Source organism: Lupinus angustifolius, chromosome LG18 (genome assembly GCF_001865875.1).
Source record: "Lupinus angustifolius cultivar Tanjil chromosome LG18, LupAngTanjil_v1.0, whole genome shotgun sequence".
Lineage (NCBI taxonomy): Eukaryota > Viridiplantae > Streptophyta > Magnoliopsida > Fabales > Fabaceae > Lupinus > Lupinus angustifolius.
The window spans coordinates 1,995,253-2,017,861 of record NC_032026.1 but is presented as its reverse complement, the minus strand read 5'-3'; the positions used below and the strand labels follow the sequence as shown (position 1 = coordinate 2,017,861).

The following is a 22,609-nucleotide window of genomic DNA, read 5'->3' as shown; positions in this document are numbered from 1 at the left end:
ACAGGTAGACCCTAACTTCGCCTGCCCCGTTGTCATTTCAACCGGAACAATACAAATAAATCATAAATTATGAGAAGCGAAAGCATGTAAAAACAAGAAGCTTCTATAGCACATCTAACAAATCCAAGAAGTACAAATGAAAAGAGATTGAGCAATAATAAGATGAAATCAATTCTTGAACTTAACTATCCACACTTTGATTAATGACATTTTTTTTACAGAAAAAGATTGAAACAATGATTTGTGACCGAAGTACACCAAACAAACAAAAAAAATGTACAAATTCATGTAACCAATAATCTTAGCATCAACATTTAAATAAATGAATGAGAAACTTTATGAATCATTCAATTAATACACTAATCATTCCTTCAATATATTAACTTAAATTAAAGCTCTCTAGAAGACCCTTGCCAAACCTCAACACATTGTTGATCCTTCCTTGTTAAGAACATTCTACTTCCTCCAAATGCCAAATTGTTAATCTTAACACCACCCATATCCTTCACTCTCCCCATCAAATTCTTCTTGAATATCCTATTCCTATTCCCATTCTCCATTAACCCACTATTTCCCATTATAACCTCAGACCATAACTCCACATCACCACCCTTTGTGCAAAAAACTTGATTCCCTTGTGCCTCTATTTTACACCCATTCCCTTCTTTTTTCCCATTAACCACTTTCCTCTTATCACCAATACAAACCCATTCATTCCCTTCACTCAAATTTCTCATATCAACATAAGAAACCTCACCTGAATTAACCCCAACTTTAAAAATAGCCGAAAGGGAATCCGATACTGACACGTCAGCGAAACAATCGGCCTTTTCATTTATGTCCCAAACCATGTTCCCAGACCGAACATCCCATAGACGTAAGTAACCGTTAACACCGGAGGGCCCGCTGTGGGACCCACATGCCATTAAGAGGTTGTAACCGTTTACCCATTCAAGCTTTGTGGCGGGAATTGCGGAACCAATGTCGGCGCCGAAAATCTCGTTGTGGCTAATCTCCGAAACGGGTTTTAGGGTTTGGAAATCGTAGACAACGATTGAGTTCGAGTTTCTTCTAGAAGATTCGAAGCTTGCGAATAAGTGATTCGGTCCAGAACCGATTGCTTGAACGGTCGAACCGGACCGAGTCACGTTCTCCCAATTTAGCGTTTCCTTAACGATTCCGTTTTCGAGATCTAGGATCTGTAAGCCGGAGAAGTCGTTGGCTCCGGCGGCGGCGATCGACGGTGAGATCGCTAGCAACGAATCCACGGCGGTGAATTGCGTTAGGACGGTGGATTTCCGGCGGAGGGACCAATCGAAGGAGGTGATTTTGCTGCCGTGAGCGACGTGGACGGAACCATAGCGCGTGGTGGCGATTGCGGACGGTGAATCACGTCCATTCAATGGTAAGATCAACGATCTATGGAGATTGAAAGGTTCAAATTGCGAAGGATTCGAAAGTGAATCAATGAGAAGCTTCTCAATACCATAGAATCTAGATTCTTGAATAAGGTCTTGAAGATCGAAGGATTTTGCCTTGGAGGGAAGGTTTCCGGTGCGGAGGAGAGAGAGGAGGAGAGAGAAGATTTCAGGGTCACGATCGACGAAAGGGGTGTGGAATGGGGAGGCTGAAACCGCATCGGATATCCGAGAAAAGAAGGTTTTGGTTCCAGCCGTGGTGAGAGTCTGTTTGGTTGTTTGGAAAAGTTGGCCACCTACGTCAATAGTGACTATATTAGAATCTAATTTTGGTTGGAATTGAGTAACACCGTCACCAACAAAGGGTGGCATTTTTTTCAATTGATGTGTGAATAATTGAAGAAAAAGTTGGAAGTGATTATGGATTTTGGCTTGTGAATTGTGATTTTTTGTGAATGGGAAAGAGGGAGATTTTTTATATATGAGAAGTGATTGGGGTTGTTGATTTTTATATGGTTGTGTTGGTAGTTGAATGGTTGTGGAATTTTTGGTCAACGTGAAAGTTGGTCGTGGTTGGCTTCTTCTAAGGGTAGGAGTGGGTCTAGAAGCATTACCAAACGTGTTGGTTTTTAGTTTTTATATTATCAGCCGCCCAAAATGGACCCTTTGTTTTCATGGTACACCATTATCTATTTCATGACCCAATATGTCGGAACTTGGATATAAACTTTGTTGTCTCATATCTTGTTTCATACATAATCTCATGTCAATAAAAATATGATATGTTAATTAAAAATAGGAAAATGATATATACTTTTATTACGTTCTTCTTTTACTATTTTTTATCTATAATAAGATGACATTGTAAATATTTTATTTATTAATGATTGGATTGGATTATAAGTGACATATGTTACTTTCTTTTGGATCGAAGAATTAACGAGAAGATTAAGTAAGAAGATATAAATTACTCTTAAAAATATTATTATTGTTGTTTGTTTTATTATTGGTGTGGGTAGCGAAAGAAACAGAAATTGATAGGGTGTGTTTGGTATGATGAAGCTGGCTGAAGATTCTAAAAGCCAATTGGAAGGGAGGTTCTAACATGTTTCTGTTTCGGGAAACTAATTAACTAATTGACTAAAAAATGATAAAATAATATGAATGAACTTATTTGTTGGGCGGTTAAGGACAACTGGCTAAGGTTTCCTATACATTATTATATTATAAAAGATAAAAAATATATGCAATTGATAGTGTAAGAGTTTTTTATACTGTCATTATATTCTTCACAATTATTTTTAATCATCATTGACTCTTCAATAAAAAATATAAATGAATGGGGATGATGTGTCAATTGTGTATAAATTTTTACAATGTCGATACATAAATATTACATTCATTATAAAAATGAAGATATTGGGTAAAAGCCTTAAGGTTACCAAATCAAAGCTCTTATGTTCATAACAAAATGTAAAAATAAAAATTCAATTAAAGCTTCAAAGAGTCGATTATGTGGAAAATAATAATATTTACTGTTGGTGAGATAAATTGTTTCTTTTAATGCAAAATAAAATAAAAATGTCATTTTATTATATATATATATATATAAATGGTAAAAATATTATATGATGCTATTTTTTTCTTTTTGTTTTTTTTATATATTTGTCTCTATAAAGAGAATTTAACTCCAATATTATATTCTTTTGATATTACTAAAAGTATCCCTTCACCTTTTTAGGGTAAAGAACTAATCATTTTTAGAGTGTGTGGTTGCACCTCTCAATAAGTATCATTCCCAGAAATCGAACTTTTAACATTTTTGTTATCTTGAAATTAAGCAGAGCCTTACAATCTTATACTACTAGACCAACAAGTTATTGTTAAAATTCAATAGTATATGATATGCTTCCTCACATCAATTGTAATTGCACAAATTTAAATTGCCAAAGTGGATTCTACCCTTTTTCTTCTTTTTCGTCTCCCTATTATTGGAAGGCATTTGACACTATTTATGAGCATTCATGTGTGTGGTGACTCATATCCATAAGCACCCAACAAAATTTCAAATTTAATTATATTATATATTTTATAATGATTAAATATGAAAAAATATATTTATCACATGAATAAGAACATCTGCATGTGATACATTTGTCATTACAAAGTTTAATGAGTAAAACTCATTATAAAATAATAATAATAAATAGAATATAAAACCTCGGTTTTTGCCACTCTGCCCTTATTTGACTCTCTCCTGATGCAAACAAAGAGTTGGAAACCTGACTTTTTAGGCTTTGACTAGAGCTTAAACCTAGCTATGTTATCATTTATATTTCACTACTATATTGGATATTTGGATATATTGAGTTAGAATTAAAAAATGATTATAATATATATACATTGATAGTTTAAAGATTTATATATAGTAAATGCATCATTCACCACTCATTTGCATTACTTTTATTTAAAAATCAATAATGAATAAAAATGAATGATGGATGATATAATGATAGTATAAAAACTTACATTGTTGATTTATACATTTTTTCTATTAAGAAAATCATAACTGATAATTTATGTTATTCCATGGTTCAAATTGAACTAAAAAATGTGCTTATAAAAGTATCAAAAGGAGAAGAGGAAAAAAAACTAGTGTGAAAATATATGTAAGATATTATATTGACCCAAGCTGATATTGTCTTAGTCATGACTTTGTTAAAAATAATTGAGTGAACATTACACCCAAGCTGCTAAAATATTCATTCTCCATTTGGTAAAGCTCCTTAAAGTGAACTTATATGTAAAATTAGATTAGATGCAGGATGATTTATGCACTTTACATCAGAACCCACCTTAAATAAGCTTTTAGATATTTTCTTCGATACATCGATTTGCTTACATTTTATATTTTTTAAAGGAAGCTAACTATTAATAAAAGGAATAATCCCGTACATAAGACTCTTACCTAGTAATATTTAGAATTTTAAAGATTATAGATATATATAGCTTTAAATGAATAGAATATTTCCATATATGTAACCTCATAATCATTAAACAAGAATGTTTACACAGTTAAATATTATTCTCGTAAAAATTCATACAACATTGACCCATTAAATTTGACATTTAGAATTCATTTAATAATTCAACAAATTGCTTGATAACTGAATCAACCACATATTCGTCCGAGTCTCTCACCTAACCGAACCGGACTGATTTAATTCAACTCTATTGGTTTAAACCTAAATCTGATAATTCAGATTATCGAGCCAACAAAATAAATCAAAATATTTTCTAAAAAATAACAAAAGCGATGTCGTTTAAGATTAAAAAAATCAAATACTTTTAACTTATCTATAATTATGTATGACATTTGTTAACTGATATTATGACAAAACTTTTGTTTTTTAATTAAATTTTAAATTTATTATACATTTTTATTATATAGGGCATATTTTGTTTGACCACATTTTTCAACTTTTTGTCCATTTTATAGTAGTGAAATCTTTGTTGATTGTTTAATTAAGTATGATAATGTTTTTAAATTTAGAATAAAGTTATTAAATATTGTTAGCTAATATTATATGATTTTAGAATTTTTTAATGTAAATCAAGTTAACGGGTCGAACCAGTGACTCGTTGCTCAATGCTCTAACCAGTCCAAGTTTAATAATACTAGTATAAAAAACAAAGGTATCACATAATTCTCCAATGTTATTAAGATACAAAACCTGCATAAAATATAGCAGTTCATATTCCCAAATCAAATTATTTACGGTCCAGAATAATTAAAAACGGTATAATTATCCACTTAATCACGATTTAATGTTTACAAAGATAAACTTAGTTTTTCTTGTTATTGAAAGAAACCACAAGTTAAGACATGCATGTATAAGAGCTGCAGCACAGTGTAGCAGCAATCTTGTACAGAGTATTGGAATCATGGAAGGAATGCTTATGCCAAGAATGCATCAGAGAACAGTTAAAGAGAGAGCTTTGACAGTTTTTCATACCAGCCATTAACAGTTTAAGCAGCTAAGCTTTTTGAAGCAATCTCAAAAACATTCTCTGATAGTCCATTGCTAGACATGATCTTCTCCAGCTGGGCCTGCAAAACAGCACAAGTTTATTCATGTAAGTTCGATGATTACCTACTTACATCTAATACGTATATCGAAGAAGTGTCCGAGAGGAGAATCCAAACACCAGATCTATAATAATCATACTTAAGTCCTAATTCACGAGAGTAGTCATAGGTTTTGAAGGTCACATTGGGTTGTCATAGAGCATTTGACAAAAGAAACAAGTAAAAGGTTTGCTTAGAGAACACCTAGTGTTGGGCAATCCAACTTCATAACTTAAATGTTGATGGAAGAGTGCAATTAAGTAAGATTCATACACATTAATGAAGTACCTCAATCCTAGGAACTTTCTCATCTTATCTATTTATCTCTTTTATTTATCATTCACTAATTTTATATTTAATCTTTGAAGTGTTTAATTTAATTAAATAAAAGTAATTAAGAAGTATTTTCAATACCTTGTGGGATAGTTCTTTTTATTAGTTGATGATAAAACCATAGAGTTGCATATTGCACGCATCAGAATGTCACAAGTTATGCTCACAAGATTTTCATAAGTTTATCTTCGTAAATTATTCACATCAGCCCATATAAAGCTCTTTATAGAGCATATATGTTGTCCCACAAAGTGTGTCACTTCATGTGTCCCTGTTTGTGCTTGGTTGGAAAAAAATGTAATGAAGTTAAAATTTTAATAATTAAGTATTTTTCTGACCAATCACAATCAATGACAGATGAAGTGGTACATTTTTTTCGGACACAAGATGTCCACCCTTTATAAACTCACCCAGATGCCCCCAATATGTGGGAAATGGGAAAGAAAGAGAGAATGGTAAAAAAAACATCAAAAACATTACAATTCAGTCATACATGTTGTAACCAAGGTTACCTTTGCAAGTTTTTGTCTGTCTTCGTCATAACGCCTCCACCTTGAGAAGGCTGATACCATCCGTGAGGCAACCTATATCCCGGAAAACAAAAAAAACATCATACAGTATAAGGAGCAAGTGACTGTCAAAAAACATAAATAAAAGAATCCAGAAATTGAAGATTGCTTCAGTAAAAAAGACCTGTGGATTAATTTTGTCTAGTTGCAGCACAATTTCTCCCAAAAACTGGTAGCCTGAACCATCCTTTGCATGAAAGTTCACCGGAGACCCACAGAAGCCTCCAATGAGAGAGTACACTTTGTTGGGATTACGGAGGTCAAATGCCGGGTGGTTTAGCAGTTGCCGCACATTCTCAACATTGTTAGGAATGTCAGACATTGCTTGAAGGGCAAACCATTTGTTCACCACCTGGAAAAGAGGGCCAATTGTATGTTATCTAAATAACTTACTAAGTTATAACATAAAATTATACAAAGGAACACTTAAAAGAATACAAATTTGAACAGACACACATATTCAGATGAGAGACACATAAGAGATTGCATTAGCATAAAGGACTAGAAAGTAGAAACTGTCGGAAAGGAGGGTGCACGGAGGTGCTCTTCATAGGTAATGTGTCAGAATTTGATTTTATAAAACAACATGTGTTGGATAGAAAGGAGGTGCTCTTTATAGATAATGGTTAGTTAATTGTTGTCAAAGTGCATCATCATAAGAAGTTACAGTTTATAACATGGACACATTATCAGAAAATGGAAAGAAACATGCTTCGCATCAGAAAAACAATATTTATTTCAAACAGCAAAGAGATCTAGAGCTGAAGATTTACCAGGAAGTCATGTTGCCACTTGCCATAAAAGTCAGCAAGAACATCATCACGAGATTTACCCGGGTTCTGGGCTACGGCAGCTAAAGCTGCAAACTGCTCAGTCAAATTTGTAGCAGCTCTATACTCCTCTAGTGCAAGGTTGGTGAATTCTTGATCCTCAAGGGATGCAAGATAAGCTATCAAACACATTGAAGAATGTTAACCAGAGATGAAATGCTACCATCATGCTTACAAATGTGTCTTATATAAAAATGTAAAATGAAAGGTATACCAATAGCAACATTCTTCAGAGCACGCCTGGCCAAGTTTTCATGATTGAACACATATTCATCCGAGCTCCTATTATTTTTTACCTGCAAAAAGGTAAACAATCATGATTATTACTTAAGATATTCATAGAAGGAAAACAGAAGTTTTCATTTAGTGATTCAAGGCAGCTCCAGACAAGAAGGCATACTATGCTGAGGAACTCTGCTCTCAGTTCACTTGCAAGCTGCTTCCTGATGAAAGTTCGAACAGCATGAACAGCATCAGGATCTGCAACTTCCATAATGTCCATTATTTCTCCCTCACCAGGCAGAGTTATCGCCTTTGCCACAAATTCCTAAATAGTCAAAGACCACATAGTTCAACCAGTGCATTCATATGGTACAGCCTCCCCCAAAAAATGGTAAACAAAAAGAATAGTTTGAGAAAAATTGTCCAAAGCATACTTTGTCCAGGCTTGAGTTACTTAGTATACGTTTGAACCCCTCCACAAAATTGGGATTCAGAACCAGTGGTTTGCCATGTTGAAAATCATCAACTAAGTTGAGCATCAGCTTACGTGCCAAAATTTGCCCAGCCTCCCAACTAAATATGATAAATAGCCAATAAATAAATACATATTATGCAATCAAAAGAACAAAATCAACTTTGAAGAAAACAAACCGGTTGAACCCATCAGAATCATTAGCTAATAAGAAAAACAGGTCATCATCGGTGAGATCAGATTCAAGTCGGATAGGAGCACTGTATCCTCTCAACAAAGAGGGAACAGGCCGCTCAAATATATCAGTGAACACAAATTCTTCTTCTTTCTGCAGTGTAAACAATAAAACTTGTCAGTTATTCATACGATAAGGGACATCACAACATGGTTTTTAATACTTCCAACTCTTTCTTTCTTCACTACAATTATCAACATAACACTCTCACTTTGTAATATAAGACAACTGGGTATGTTTGTTATCATAATCACAATATTCATAATTTAATGCCTAGCACACACAAAAGTACTGTTGATGGAAACCACAACCCTCAGTCATATGCATATTCTTATCCTAAAAGAAATTGGGGTGAGGTCATTAATGAGAAGCAACATAGCACAAACATGATCCGAGTTTCAGTGTCTTTATGATTCACATATCATGAATTTCAAGCAGTTCCAGACACACTTGACCAAGTTCTGAATTTCAAATATCACTATGATATAGAAAGGTGTAAAATGGGAAAGGAGAATGCATATGACTTAAACTTCATCCGCGGCTGAAGAAATTCAAGATATATATCTGAACCAGTAAGCCCCCTATAGGGAATTGACCAATGAATTCAAAGTAAAGAAGGAATTTGAGGAAGAAGGGTGCAAGCAGAATTTGCAATCACAGATTATAGACCAGCTATTGGTTTGACAGTTATGACTTGACATATTAGATCAGCTTAAAACATGAGTTGGAAATACATGTAAAAAGAAAACATTGAAACAACCTTGGTGACTCTAAGGACAGTAGTGAAGACTGACTGATCCTTGCTTGAAACAGACTCAAGAGTACCATCATGAGACAAAGCCGAAAGGGGAATATCCTTGCCAGTTGAATCAAGCAAACCTACTGCAACAGGAATGAACATAGGTTCCTTAACTGATTGCCCTGGAGTTGTTGGTATTTCCTGACTGCAGAAATTCCCCCATTAAACATGTTATCAGAGATAAATGGTAAATCAAAACTTAAGTATCTCTGAAGTCTAAACCACCCAATCAAAAAGGAGAAATGAAAAGTCGAAGCTTGTATACCTAAACTTCAAAGAGAAAGTATGTGCTTCTGGATTATAAGAAGTTTTTACTTTGACAGTAGGAGTCCCAGCTTGAGAGTACCTACACATTAGTGGATAAATAAGCATGGAATTACCATAAAATGTTGGAATAAAAATCACTAAGATACAAACCATAGTAAGAAATTCGCAAAATCTGCATTATTTGCATCTCGCATCGCAGCATAAAAATCTTCACATGTTACAGCTTGCCCATCATGTCTCTTAAAATAAAGATCTATGCCCTGAAATACAGCAAATTTATATGAATTGAATTTAAAAAATAAGCAGATTCACAATTCTAGAAACAGGAGCAGGAATTGGTAATTCTTACTTTTCGAAACCCTTGACTCCCCAGTAAGGTTTTATACATTCTGACAACTTCAGCCCCCTGATACAAAGCATCATAAGAACAAACTGCTAGAGAGACACATGGACATGGAAAGATTTGATAATTTTAGTAGTAAGTGCCAAACCTTTTCATAGACCTGCAAAAAAAAAAAGATGGCATTAATAACAATTTGTAACTGAAAGAGAACAAACGATACCACGTGGGAGATCAAAAGTTGCAAATGAAAAATATGAAACATACCGTCACTGCATGTTGACATTAATGATACAGCCACATCAGAGATTAATCCAAGGGAGGTTGCCAAAAAGATAGATCATCAGTGATAAAAGCACAAGAATCATCATATAGCAAGGTAAAATTTCAAATACAATCCCGACTCGATCAAAGTTCTAAGAACAAAGAAACCTGCCTGTGTAGAAATTGTCCATCTGTCAAGGAGGAAGAAAAAATAAATACAAACTTACAAGCACATAGATAAATAAAATACTGCGAACTTTGGAGACAATGTACGAGAGGAAATTCGAAATTCTAACCTTGATGTAAGAGTGTGGTCGCACCGGATGGGCCATGGGCCCTGCATCCTGGAAAATCAGAATAGCAACTGTTAGGATACATCCTGAAATCATGCCCATTCTAAATTTTAGAAATAGTATAAAAAAGGTAACTTATAATGATGCGGCCAGATAGAAATCAATCAGAGAACAAAAGCCATCAATACAAAAAGATGCACAAAGTTATAACCAGAAATGGAAAACGTAAAAGATAAGAAACCTGTGGAAATTGGTAATTTCTAAGTTTTGAAACATCACCAATCCTTTTAACAGTACGACTTCCCATATCAGATGAGAATTCCTGCAAACAATTAATGCAACTCATTACATTAAATATCCAATGGAGGAAAAGTTTTGTTAATGTCTCAAATAAGTCATCGTAGTAACTAGGGTAAAGAAGCTGTGCCTGATCACGAAAAACTGTGAGACCTTCCTTCAGGCTAAGCTGGAACCAGTCACGACATGTCACCCTGATATTATCATCAAATGAAATGCTTAATACAAGTTTGAACATGCCCATGACAACCGAAAGATATAAACATACAAGCAAAAAACAGACAGCAAAAACTTCTCAAGAAATGTCATGTTTTAATGTAAAAATGTAGGTTTGTTATATCTGAAATAGAAATCCAAAATTGAAACAAAACTGAGTAGAAAGTATTAGAATATGATACTAATAGAAATAAGAGAATATAAATCCACAGCTCATAAGGATAACAAGATCTATGGTATACAACATCACCTGTTGCCCGTCCAATTGTGGAAATACTGCATCATAACAAGAAATGAGCTATGGTCAAAATAAAATAAAAATTAAAGAAATTTAGTTTTAGAATTGTTAGTTATGTTCAAGCATGCCAAAAACATGGTAGTTACAAACCTCATGGCCAATAACTCCCAATATGGCAGCATAATCTGCATCAGTAGCAGTCTCTGGAGAAGCCAACACAAGCTTGGAATTGAAGATCTGCACATAAAGAAAGAGAAGTCAAAAGTGAAAACAGATAACAAACCAAGAGTACAAGACAAGCTGACAAGGAGACATACATTCAAACTCTTGTTTTCCATGGCTCCCCTGATCAATACAAGAAGTACATGTTACTCTTATGTATCCTAATCTTTTTCAAGCTACCTCATCTCATAATATACAAAGGCACAATATATGTACAATCACATCATTCAAATTTCCACAAAAATGAAAGAGAGAGAGAGTAGATAGCAGATACATGTTAAAATCTGGGACAGCGACAATATTGAAGAGATCCAGGTCATATTCAAGTCCAAAAACCTGTTGCAAAACATACGACAAGACAGAAATTTCTTCAGAATCCCAAAGAAGATACATTTGCAATCTGATCAAATGAAGTTAAAACTAAATAAAGACTGACATCTTCATCCCACTTCATAGATGCTTTCAAAGAATACATAGCATGTGCAGTCTTAGGTAGGTCATCTGCAGGTGTCCAGATCCTAAGGGACACCTTCCGGCCTGAACGGGTAACAAATGTGTCATCTCTGCTCTGCAATTGGCCAGCAACCAAGGCAAACAAATAGCAAGGTTTCTTGAAGGGGTCCTCCCAAACAGCATAATGCTTGCCATCCTGCAATGAAGTACAAATGATGTCCGTCCAAGAATAGTAGTATATCTAGATAGTCTTCATCTTCATTACCATGCATCTCAAGAAAAGCTTACCTGCAAGTCACCTTGTTCAACCAGGTTTCCATTGGACAATAACACTGGATACAGTGATTTATCTGCCTCAATGTGAACCGTATATTTTGCCATGATATCAGGTCGATCCTATTTGATGATAGAATATATTAGTTTTATGTGGATATTAATTGCCACAAAAATCCTTAGTATATTAACTGTCGTGAGTTGACAACCTGATAAAATGTAATTTTACGGAAGCCTTCAGCCTCACATTGAGTACAGAAATTCCCCGATGACTTGTAAAGACCCTGCAGGAAATCAAATTCATAGTAAGCACAACCTCCCGCCTCAAAATCCAAATTGTGGAGATAGAAGTGGAGAAGAGGAAACAATATACATTTTATGATGTGTTTCATCTACAACAAGGAAAATTTTCATCTACCTCTAATGATGTGTTTTTCTGTGGTTGGATCTCAGTAACAATTTCAAGATCATATTTACCACTAGGAGGTGATCGGATTGTTAGATGGCGTGCATCCAAATGGTAATCTTCCTCCTGCAGATAAACATAAGAAAAGATATTTAAATATTGCTGCACAATACTCCAACCAATCACACTTGCTACACTTATAAAATGTTTATGAAAGCAAACAGTTTTAAGCAGGACGTACAAATATTATGTTTTTAATATATAATATATTAAACCAACTGTCTGAAATTAAACTTCGTTGACAGATTAAGTCAGAGAACGGCAAAGAATTTCCATCCATGATAATGTTCAGAAAGTCACCAAAAAAGTGTATACATGTACCTTCAAAGCCTTGCCATTCAGCTGAATTGAAACTAAAGATAAGTCTTGTCCATCTAGAACCAGTGGGGCAGAAGAACCTGTTGCAGAAAATAGACCAATTATAAACATATGACAAATGCATATGGATGAAGACCAGTAAATTACATAGATATTGAATGCACATGTTTCTTTACATTAAACAAGATCAAGAAAGAAACTATGATAGTTTACCTTCAGTGCGAGGAAACACGGTAATTTTAGAAATAACTATTGTCTTATCCTCTCCCAAGGAAAATTTCAGATGCACCTGTAATAGTCAGATGAGTTAGTGAGTAACACTTGAAAATAAGAAGCAATAAATTTTAAAAATACCAACATGAATAAACATAATCAAATTACAGCAGCAAACTTACGGTGTCAAAGTAGTAATCAGGCATTTTATAATCCTTTAAGAATATTTCTTTTGGTGCCGCCATGTTAGACTCTTCAACTTGCTTTGGTAAATCCTCTGTGGCAACCGAACAATTTAGCCTCCTGCTTAATTGCTTGAACCTCTGGTAAATTATACAGGAATGTACAAGATCAGCAAATAATCAAACAAGCAGAATATACATAACCAAGAAATCTGAATGAATATCTTCATACATGCGAACACACAAATAGTAAAAAGCTAAGTGATAATTAGCAACACAAAATATACTAACTTACTGGTAGTGAAGAATAAAGGGGGCAACACTTCTTCTGGAAAATGGCCTGTAAAATTCATACCAATAATTCATTACAATCATGAGAAAACATCTTCAAGCGTGAGGATTTTTTCATTCTGCATTCCTGGTTGTCTATTACTTTACTCACACTACTCGTAAATCAATTACATTTTACGAGAGAGAAAATCAAATCACGGTTGGTTACATTAGTAAAGAATGTAGATAGGCAAACTCGATTTCAAATAGCCTCACTTCATCTTCAAATCATATTTTTATATTAGAAAATAGAATCCTCTTTGTGATGTAAGAGGGCGGTGCAGAGAACAGAAAGAAACCTCGGATGCAAGGAACTGCCTATATCTGATGCTACTTTTTGCAGTATTCCGAAAATAGTTAACGCTGCAATTCACCTGAAGCTGCAAAGATAAAGACAACAACAATCATCATAGATATGTCAGAAACATAGAAAGATTTAGATGCAATGAAAACATGCAACATGTTTCATATAAGCTGAAAACTTTCTATTCAAACAAGAGGGAATACACATACACAATATATATAATTCTTACGAAGATGAGGACGTTCTCAAAATATCAGTTTACGACGCGTGATTAGAAAGCGAATATACAAATCGAATTTGAGGAACAACAGGCACATATATACAAAGGAAACAAACATTTCAGAAATATGCATGTAAGCTTGTAAAACAACGGCTCAATGCATGAGGCTCCCACCTAAGTTGGATCTAGGGAGAGTTGGTGTACGTAACATTATCCTCGCAAACGAAGAGGCTTTACATGATTTGAACTCATTGCCTCAAGGACACAAGGCAAACAACCTTATCTTTGGTTTTGATTTAGCTTTGGAAGAAAATTCCTTTTCTTTTTCCTAACTGTCTGAGATTTTAAAGTTAAGCTAAAAACATTCTAGAAGCTTAAAAAAATAGTCTGTTTTGTAAACTACAGTAAAGTTGACCCAGTTTGATTGCGACCTGGGTGTCATGAATTCAAATCCCGAAAACTATATATATATCCGATCTAAGTCGGAACCTCGTGCACTATATCGAAACCAATAATTATATATATTAAACAAGCATTAAACAGTAACAAAGTAAGGGAATAGGGATAGAAAATCACAGGAGCAGGAGAGATGAAACTCAAAAAGCTCTTCCTCGAAAAAGCGAGAGACTTTGATGGCAGAACCAACCTTGCCATTTCACAATTACAAAAGATGCCTTAAAACTTAAAACCCTAAATCACATAAATGTTAATAATAATAATAATAATAATAATATTGTGATTTCACCGATGAGACAATTGAATATGAGGATAGGATAATTTCGATTTTAAGGACATTAAAATTCACAATTGAAAATATGTAACATATTATATATAAATATTTGGATGAACTTAGATGCAAAAAATTCAGATGCAGAGTGAGAGAAAAAATGTTTGTGAGGAATTAGGTTTACCTTGATTAAGATGCAGTGCTGTGAAGAAATAGAGACAGATAGAACAAGTATAAATAGAGAGACTATGATCTTTGAACTTTATATATTTATTTATTTTTTTTAGGTTTGTTGCATGTATAAAAAAGTGAGAAATAAATAAACAAAATAATTGTACTCAAATAAGATAAAACAAATGAAATGATAATCCATAAGGGTAAGGAAAATGGAGTGTCACAAAACAATGAGTCATATCTTTTCTACACAAAATAGTTATTTTGAAAATCTATACACTTTTAATATAAAAATTTATATATAATCTAAATAAGATTGTCCAGTTCCTATAGAGCATATCACTAAAATACCCTTAGGGATAAGGCTAAGCGGAGCAAAAAGGGTCCATATATTATTTATCATAAAATTTAAATGGTAAATGATAGAATGGTAATATATAAAACTCATACACATCTCGTAGATACATTTTTCTCATCTTAAAATTGTCATTTTTAATATTTTTCAAACCCAAAAAATTGTTATACAAAAGATTCAAGCTTGTATCCAAATAAAATGAGCATATCTGTTGTCCCATAAATTATGTCACTACATGTGTCACTAGTTTATCATTGGTTGAAAAAATCTATTTAAGTTAAAAAATTAATAATTAATTATTTTTCTAACTAATCACAATTGATTACACATGTAGTGGCACAACTTGTAAAACAACAAATGTGTTACGTGTACCCAAATGATTGTGTTGAGGTGTGACAAATAGGTATGAGAATGGGGTGCACGGTACTGCTTACTCATGCAAGTAGGATTATGTGCACGTATTTAATGGATTTTTAAGTTTTGATATATGTTTTATATATTTTTGTATTAATCAATATATATAATAATAATTATATGAATAATAAAATTTATGTACATATTAAATTTATCATTATATTTAAACTATTAAATTTTATTATAAAATAATTAATATATAATTAGAAAACAAAAAATATTAATATATATAATATTTAATTAAAATACATTTATAGATAAGATATTTTTGTGGGTAACCATCATCAACTTTTTGTGTGTACATAAATAATGGATATATTTACCATCCTTAATCACAAACTTGAACAATCGTTCCTCTCACCTATCCTAGAACCAGGTCTGGTATTGGAGAAACTTTTAGGATATATGAAAATAAATTATTGATTAAAATGCTTAAATGGATGGAACTCATTTTTGCAACTTGTTGTTGGGAGGTTGATGATTTTAGAATGACTAAATTACATTGACACCCTTGAATTTTAATAAAATTACACAAATCACTCATCAATTCTCTACACCTACACAAACCTCCTAATTTTTATACTTTCATTGCACGGACCACCCCTGCATGAAAAATAAGTGCAATCTTTTAAATAAAAAATGTGATAAATGTAATTAAGTTAAACAAAACATGATATATTGTGGAGACAAGTCCAAATAATATATGAGTCGATACATCTTTTTTATTTTTGGTTGTTTACGATATAATATAAGAGCAATTTAAACAGTATATCTTTAGAATTGTTGATGCATTTTGTAATAAAAAATAAAAGAGATACATTGATTTGTATATTATTTGGATTTTTCCTCATAGTATACGATGTTTTGTTTAACTTAATTGCATTTATCACATTTTTTATTTAAAAAATTACACTTATTTCTCATGCAGGGATGGTCAATGTAATAAAAGTATAAAACTATAAGAGATTTGTGTAGGTGTAAAAAAGTGAGGGGTGGTTTATGTAATTTCACTAAAACTCAGTGGTATCAATGTAATTAACTCTCTTAGAACCGGTTAATAAGTAAGACCTTTCATTATTTTGTGTGATTTTATAACAGTACTAATTAATTTATAATTTAGTAACTTATATGGTATAAATATATTTTATGAGTGATTGTATAAAAGTTTTTATATTGTTATTATATCATCCATCATTTTTATTTAAATATCATTATCTATTAAATATAAGTAATAATATAAATGAAATTGATAGTAAATTATATCCTTTTCCTTTTGTTTGTTGGGTTTAGGTACTCAAATACCATGTCCCTTCTTTGTTTATCACTTTTGTTATGTTATTTTTGTATTGGGTTTAAAAGCATAGGCCATTCATATTGGGCTCCAACTCAACAGAACTTGTAATGGATCAACTTTGGGCTTATAGTAAACCGAACATTGCTTACTACTGCTCAATTCATAGGTAGGTAAGAGATAATCCGGCGAACTAAAACATTGCTTTTTCTCACATCTACTGGCCGAAATGCTTGCTTCCAGGATTTAATAGTGATTGGGCCTATCCTATCTAATTAGTGAGTATTTGTAGAGCCTTTTGACATCATTATTCCAACAAAGTTGGATATGGATTTATTCTCTATTCCTAATTTTTTTTATGTAATATTAAAAAGACCGAAAAAAGCTGCTGGCGGAGGCAACGCAAATCGGGGAACCGGCAAGTTCTTTCGCAGAAGTCAAGCAGCTAGTATACCACCTCAGTGAGCAAGCCAGGGAAGTTGCATCTACTTTAATGGATCTCACCCTATTCACCTTCAGCCGTACCTTCTGCGGTCGTTACGCTTGGTCGGTCATGCTGGGACCAAAAAAAAGTAGAAGCCTCAACCGTGTCGAAGGCATTATAACTATAGTAGGATTAAGACCTCCAAAATCAACATCTACATCTTGTCGCTAATCTTTTAGCCCTTTAAATGTTCGTATGATTTTGTTTATTATACCAACTGTTGTAGCATTATAAACATTATTATTATTACTGCTCCCATCAACATCACGATGGTTCAGGTTTGATATCAAGAGTGTTACGCAAACAATGGATATACACTAGGGTACGAGACCTTTTTATGGACATATTCAAAGAAATTCTAACTGAAAGTGGGAATGGTTTGTGGATTTTGAATAACAAGATATCTTTTATTGGTTGATGGATACTTTTTGGACCTTATTTTTTATTTATGAAAATCTCATAATTTCCTAAGAATAACAAACATTCTGACAAGGACCTATCTAAATGCAAAAAATAAATTCCGATCATCATTGTAAAAATACATTCTAACATGCAATTGTATGTATACAAAATACATTCTAACATGCAATTGTATGTATAAAAAATACATTCTAATGAATGTATGTCAAGTTTGGTGCCGGAAGATGAGTGAAATTCAGCAAACCAAAGAGTCAGGGTTTTATTGGATGGTTTTAACCCAATGTTGTTAAAACCATACCAGTTATCAAACCGGTCAAGGTACTGATATAGTTGTACATTGATTTAACTAGTGGTTCAGTAATTAAATTGCATGTCGGATAAACCAGACATATCTGCTTATATTTATTTATTTATATATATATATATATATATAAATCTATAACAAACAAAATTTCAAATAGGTAGATACTCAAATTTATAATACATATTCATAATCTACTCAAAATTCACATAAACAAACAACTTTAAGTCTTTAACAAATTCAAAATCTGAATTACAAAATATATATCAATCCAAAAGTATCACTTAACAACTGCAAAATATAAATAAATGACGCAAGTTCACAACTCACTCTACAAAACAAATAAATTTAGAGTTTTAGCATTTAACACAAAGGAGTCAAAGTTGCCTCGTATCGAAATTATATTTTTGCACCATATTCTATCTTCAGACAGTAATCCAATATTACACAAATGTCAATGAGATTACACACGAATGTTAGGAACCAAAATGTGTAATCTAAGTATACATTGGCAGCATGTGCTTTGAAGTGTTGAAGAATGGTTGGAAAGATGTCTCACCTTGTAATGAGTATTTAAGTTTTAAAAAAAAAAATATGTGTATAAACCGGCCGGTTTAGTCAAATACCGGTCGGTTCACCGATTTTGACTGATTTTGACCAGTTTTGATACTTGGTCGGTTCAACATTTATACCATACCAATTAGGGGTCTGATTCACCGATTTTCCAGTCCAACTGACGGATACAATACGGTTTTTACATCATTGGTGTTGAGTTATGTAATAGGTTTTATTGGGTTGATCAGGTTGGCTTTTGTCTTAGTTTCAGTTTTACTTACCCAACATTATTACGTAATAATATATGTGCAATGTTAATATAAATATTTTTACACAGTTAGTATATCATATATTATTTATTTAAATTATTTTTTCTGAAAAGTCAATGAAGATTAAATATGAATGTTGGATGATCCAGTAACAATATATAAAACTCATACATTATTAACTTATACATTTTTCCCTCTTTTATAACACCACTTCACTCCATCATGTCTCCTAATAATATTCTTAAATTTATAAAATAATAATAAAATTATAATATCCTCACCCAAGAAATTATATTAAAAAATAAAATAAAATGAACAAAAACATGTTAATATAGTGTATTCTTTTTATTTACATGTTTTTAAATAAGGTTTAATTAGAGTGTAATAATAGTATAAATCTTTATACAATTTTAAATGGAGTGAAAATTGAAAAACACATTAATTTGTAATAAAAGTCATACAAATAAATGAATAATTTTAGTAATACTAAGAGCATTTCCAATAACAAATAAAAATTTTATTCTTATTTGAATCTTCACATTATTTTATAGTTTATTACAACTCACCATAAAATAGGAACAACATTTATTTTTCCCAACAATGGGAAGCATTATTATTATTTGGGTCCTACAACCTACCTCACACTTTTATAGTTTATAATAAATATAACAAATTATTAAAAAATAATTACTTATTTATTTACTAATAAATTAAAAATCGCTATAGTTTCTTATAAATAAATTATAACTAAAAATACAAATTTTTGTTGTAAATTATAAAAATAAAATAAGTGGACACGAATAAATAAAACAAAATATTACATTAATTAAAATATATTAAATATAATTTCAAAATATAATATAAATTACAACATAGTAAATTAAAAGATAAATAAAATGCATAAAAATAAATAAAGTACATCATAACACATATAGATCATATCTCATTGAAAGTGCAAAGCGTCAAGGTTTGCATTAGCAATGTTTTGCCTATATTTTGATGAAGATAATGAGTTAATTAAAGATTGAAGATGACTCAACAATCAACATGCTGATGACTCAAGTGTTGTCTTATTAGACTTAGGTTATAATTATTTATTATCTTTTTAGAAGTCTAAGATGCTTGGCAATGAGACTTCATCTAGAAGTATATGATAATTAGGTTCATGTATTTTATACATTGATTTTGTGCACTAAAGGTATTATATTTTGAAAATCATGTATTGCATGAGCATATATTATATTTTGGAAATCATGTATTTAATCATGTATTAAAAATACACTGGTAAATCGATTAACCCCATGGCTTAATCGATTGATGTGAGTGTTTTCTGTTGTTTCAACTGCATAACTGAAAAACCATTTTTAGAGACAAAATCTGTTTTGAATAAATACTGGCTAATTGCAGAAACGACCAAGAGAAAAAAACACAGAGAAAAGATATAATCATCATTGTTAGAATCTATTAGGAGAGTGTTTAATTAGGAGAAAGATTAGATCATGCTAAGGCTTTAGTTTTCATATTCATATTCATATTGCATGATTTTTTAAAAAGCTTTCTTGCATCATTCTTGTGTTTCTTGAAAAGAAAAAAGAGATAGTTTGCTTATGATTGCATATTTTCAGAAACCTCATGCATGAACATTCATATTAGACTAGGACGTCTTATGAGTTCTTGCTTAGGTTTTAGGCTTTGATCTTTATTGTAATATTCGAGTATTAAGTACTCATTCATAACTCAAAGCATTGTTAATTCAAGGATTGGGAAAATCCTAGCTGCGGTTAGGTAAGGTGTTCTTCACACAAAGACTTGGAGGTCTTGGGATAAAGAGCGATACCTTGGTTGTGGCCGAATCGCGGTAAGAAAGGTTTTCTTGGAAAGGTCAAACCAAGGGTGACGAAGTTCTTTGGGTTCCAAGAAAGGAGCGTTCGAGTCTTGTATTTGGAAGCATGTATGTAACGTACATTGCGTTCTATAGTGAAGAAGGAAAATCTCCCAAATCAGAGGGGAAGATTGGATGTAGTTTTGCAGTGGACAACAAAACGAACCAGGAAAAAATCTCTGCGCAATCTTTTCTATCATTTTCTCTTTTATATTTCAAGATGTTTTAATGCGAGTTTGGAGCTGATATTTTGGATGTTTGTTCCTTGCTATGTTCTTGTTAATCTTGCATAAAAGTATTTGTTATATATCTGTTTGTGTGTTGGTTAATAATTGTGCAAGTTGTTGTTCTTATCATTCTGGTTCTGTTAGTGGTTAATCGATTATGAACAGTGCTTAATCGATTAACTGTGCATTTTTCAGTAAGTGTGTAAAAACAAAAAAGTGGAACTTAAGCTCCGCCACACCTATTCAACCCCTTCTAGGTGTGCCTAGGCCACTGATACTTAACACTCATGACCAAGAACTATTCTTATTTACCAAGAACTGTTTTGATTTAAGAACAAAACTCAAGAAATAAGAATATCACAGTAGAGAACAAGATAAAAATGTTCTTATTTTGTTAAAAACAACTTTAAGAGCAACCATTGTGGATGCTCTAATTACCCTGCTTTTTTTCATATATAATTTGATGAAAATGTTAATGAGTGCCCTCCTTAATGATTTGAAAATGTTCTTTATATAGGAAATGTTTTTAAGAGGTGACAATTAGTATAACTATACCAATAAGATGTTGAATTAATGATATAAAGTTTTATTGGATTTTAAAGGTAAATGATTTGATTTTTGTGAGCGACACTTGTTGGGAGGAGTAACTACAAACTCCACAAAAAATTAGTTCCTTACAAAAAAAAGGGAGGAAATACTCATGATGGTACTAGAAAAATAGTATAGCTACATTATTACATGACGTTAAGTATAAGCACTTTGACTTAAACACTATTGACGCCATAAATTTTCCTCCTCCTGAAAAAACGTCATTACAACATCTCCATTTATATTTAATTGTTATTGACTTATTAAAAATATACTCCAAATGAATAGTGGATAATGCATTAATTATATATAAATTATTGTACTGTCATAGATATTACTCTCTATATAGAGAAGTGTTATTCTTAAAATATGTTTATTTTTTGGGTTGTTGTTATTCCCTAATATCATAATATCATAGTTAACATTGAAAAAACTAAATTGAATACTTCTTAATATGTTAGACGAACTATTTTTCAATGTAAAATTACTTTATTTTATTCCTGGACTAATATTTTCTTATGCAGAATTATTAACTTCATAAATTTTTAAAGAATGTTTTATTGTATTTATTAACTTGACCCAAAATTCAAAACTAAATAAAAAATTACTACCTTTTAAGATTACTAATCAGTTTTACATATAATAATTCAATATAACTATTTTTTAAAAGCTTGAACATAAATAGATAGTTAATATATATTTAAAAAAAGTTAAGACATCTCTAATATAATATTATCCCTTAACTTGTGGTCCATTATTCATAATTCATGTGTTAATTATGTTAGCGTGATAAAAATAAGAGTAAATTACACTGACACCCCCTGAGTTTTAGTGAAATTACACAAACCACCCCTCACTTTTTTAAACTTATACAAACCTCCCATAGTTTTATACTTTCTTACACTCACCACCCCTGTATAATAAATGAGTGTAATTTTTAAACAAAAAATGTGATAAATGCAATTAAGTTAAACAAAACATGATATATTGTGTAGACAAGTCTAAATAATATACAAATC

The 22,609-nt window shown here is 32.0% G+C and overlaps 2 protein-coding genes across 3 annotated transcripts; both read right to left on the bottom strand.

Annotated features, from left to right (window-relative positions):
* LOC109332853 (BTB/POZ domain-containing protein At5g41330-like) lies at positions 254-1,892 on the bottom strand. Its single transcript, XM_019567951.1, has one exon. The coding sequence runs from the start codon at positions 1,788-1,790 to the stop codon at positions 390-392; it is 1,401 nt and encodes a 466-aa protein (XP_019423496.1). The 5' UTR covers positions 1,791-1,892; the 3' UTR covers positions 254-389.
* On the bottom strand, positions 5,154-14,833 carry LOC109332852 (puromycin-sensitive aminopeptidase-like). 2 transcript variants are annotated; one of them, XM_019567950.1, is made up of 32 exons: positions 14,815-14,833; positions 13,679-13,759; positions 13,345-13,389; positions 13,050-13,190; positions 12,868-12,943; positions 12,658-12,734; positions 12,289-12,402; positions 12,080-12,154; positions 11,886-11,993; positions 11,581-11,793; positions 11,419-11,480; positions 11,240-11,267; positions 11,073-11,159; positions 10,935-10,960; positions 10,599-10,662; positions 10,413-10,493; positions 10,175-10,222; positions 10,051-10,069; positions 9,882-9,886; positions 9,766-9,777; positions 9,624-9,680; positions 9,425-9,534; positions 9,273-9,353; positions 8,969-9,152; positions 8,153-8,301; positions 7,936-8,074; positions 7,680-7,826; positions 7,494-7,575; positions 7,223-7,398; positions 6,574-6,801; positions 6,393-6,464; positions 5,154-5,529 (listed from the first exon to the last, which is right to left on the bottom strand). In XM_019567950.1, the coding sequence occupies exons 4-32, from the start codon at positions 13,110-13,112 to the stop codon at positions 5,449-5,451; spliced, it is 2,664 nt and encodes an 887-aa protein (XP_019423495.1). In that variant the 5' UTR covers positions 13,113-13,190; positions 13,345-13,389; positions 13,679-13,759; positions 14,815-14,833; the 3' UTR covers positions 5,154-5,448. The 2 variants fall into 2 exon arrangements, with proteins under 2 accessions (XP_019423495.1, XP_019423494.1); XM_019567949.1 differs by lacking the exon at positions 14,815-14,833 and adding an exon at positions 14,480-14,609.

What these genes read in the sequence shown, in the direction of transcription:
- LOC109332853 (XM_019567951.1), bottom strand. Translation starts at nt 1,790, where the DNA reads ATGCCACCCTTTGTTGGTGACGGTGTTACTCAATTCCAACCAAAATTA.
- LOC109332852 (XM_019567949.1), bottom strand. Translation starts at nt 14,557, where the DNA reads ATGGCAAGGTTGGTTCTGCCATCAAAGTCTCTCGCTTTTTCGAGGAAG. An exon ending in GTTTCATCTCTCCTGCTCCT is followed by an intron (nt 13,760 to 14,479) that starts GTGATTTTCTAT and finishes TTATCTTTGCAG; the next exon opens with CTTCAGGTGAATTGCAGCGT. An exon ending in ACAGACAAAAACTTGCAAAG is followed by an intron (nt 5,530 to 6,392) that starts GTAACCTTGGTT and finishes GCTGTTTTGCAG; the next exon opens with GCCCAGCTGGAGAAGATCAT.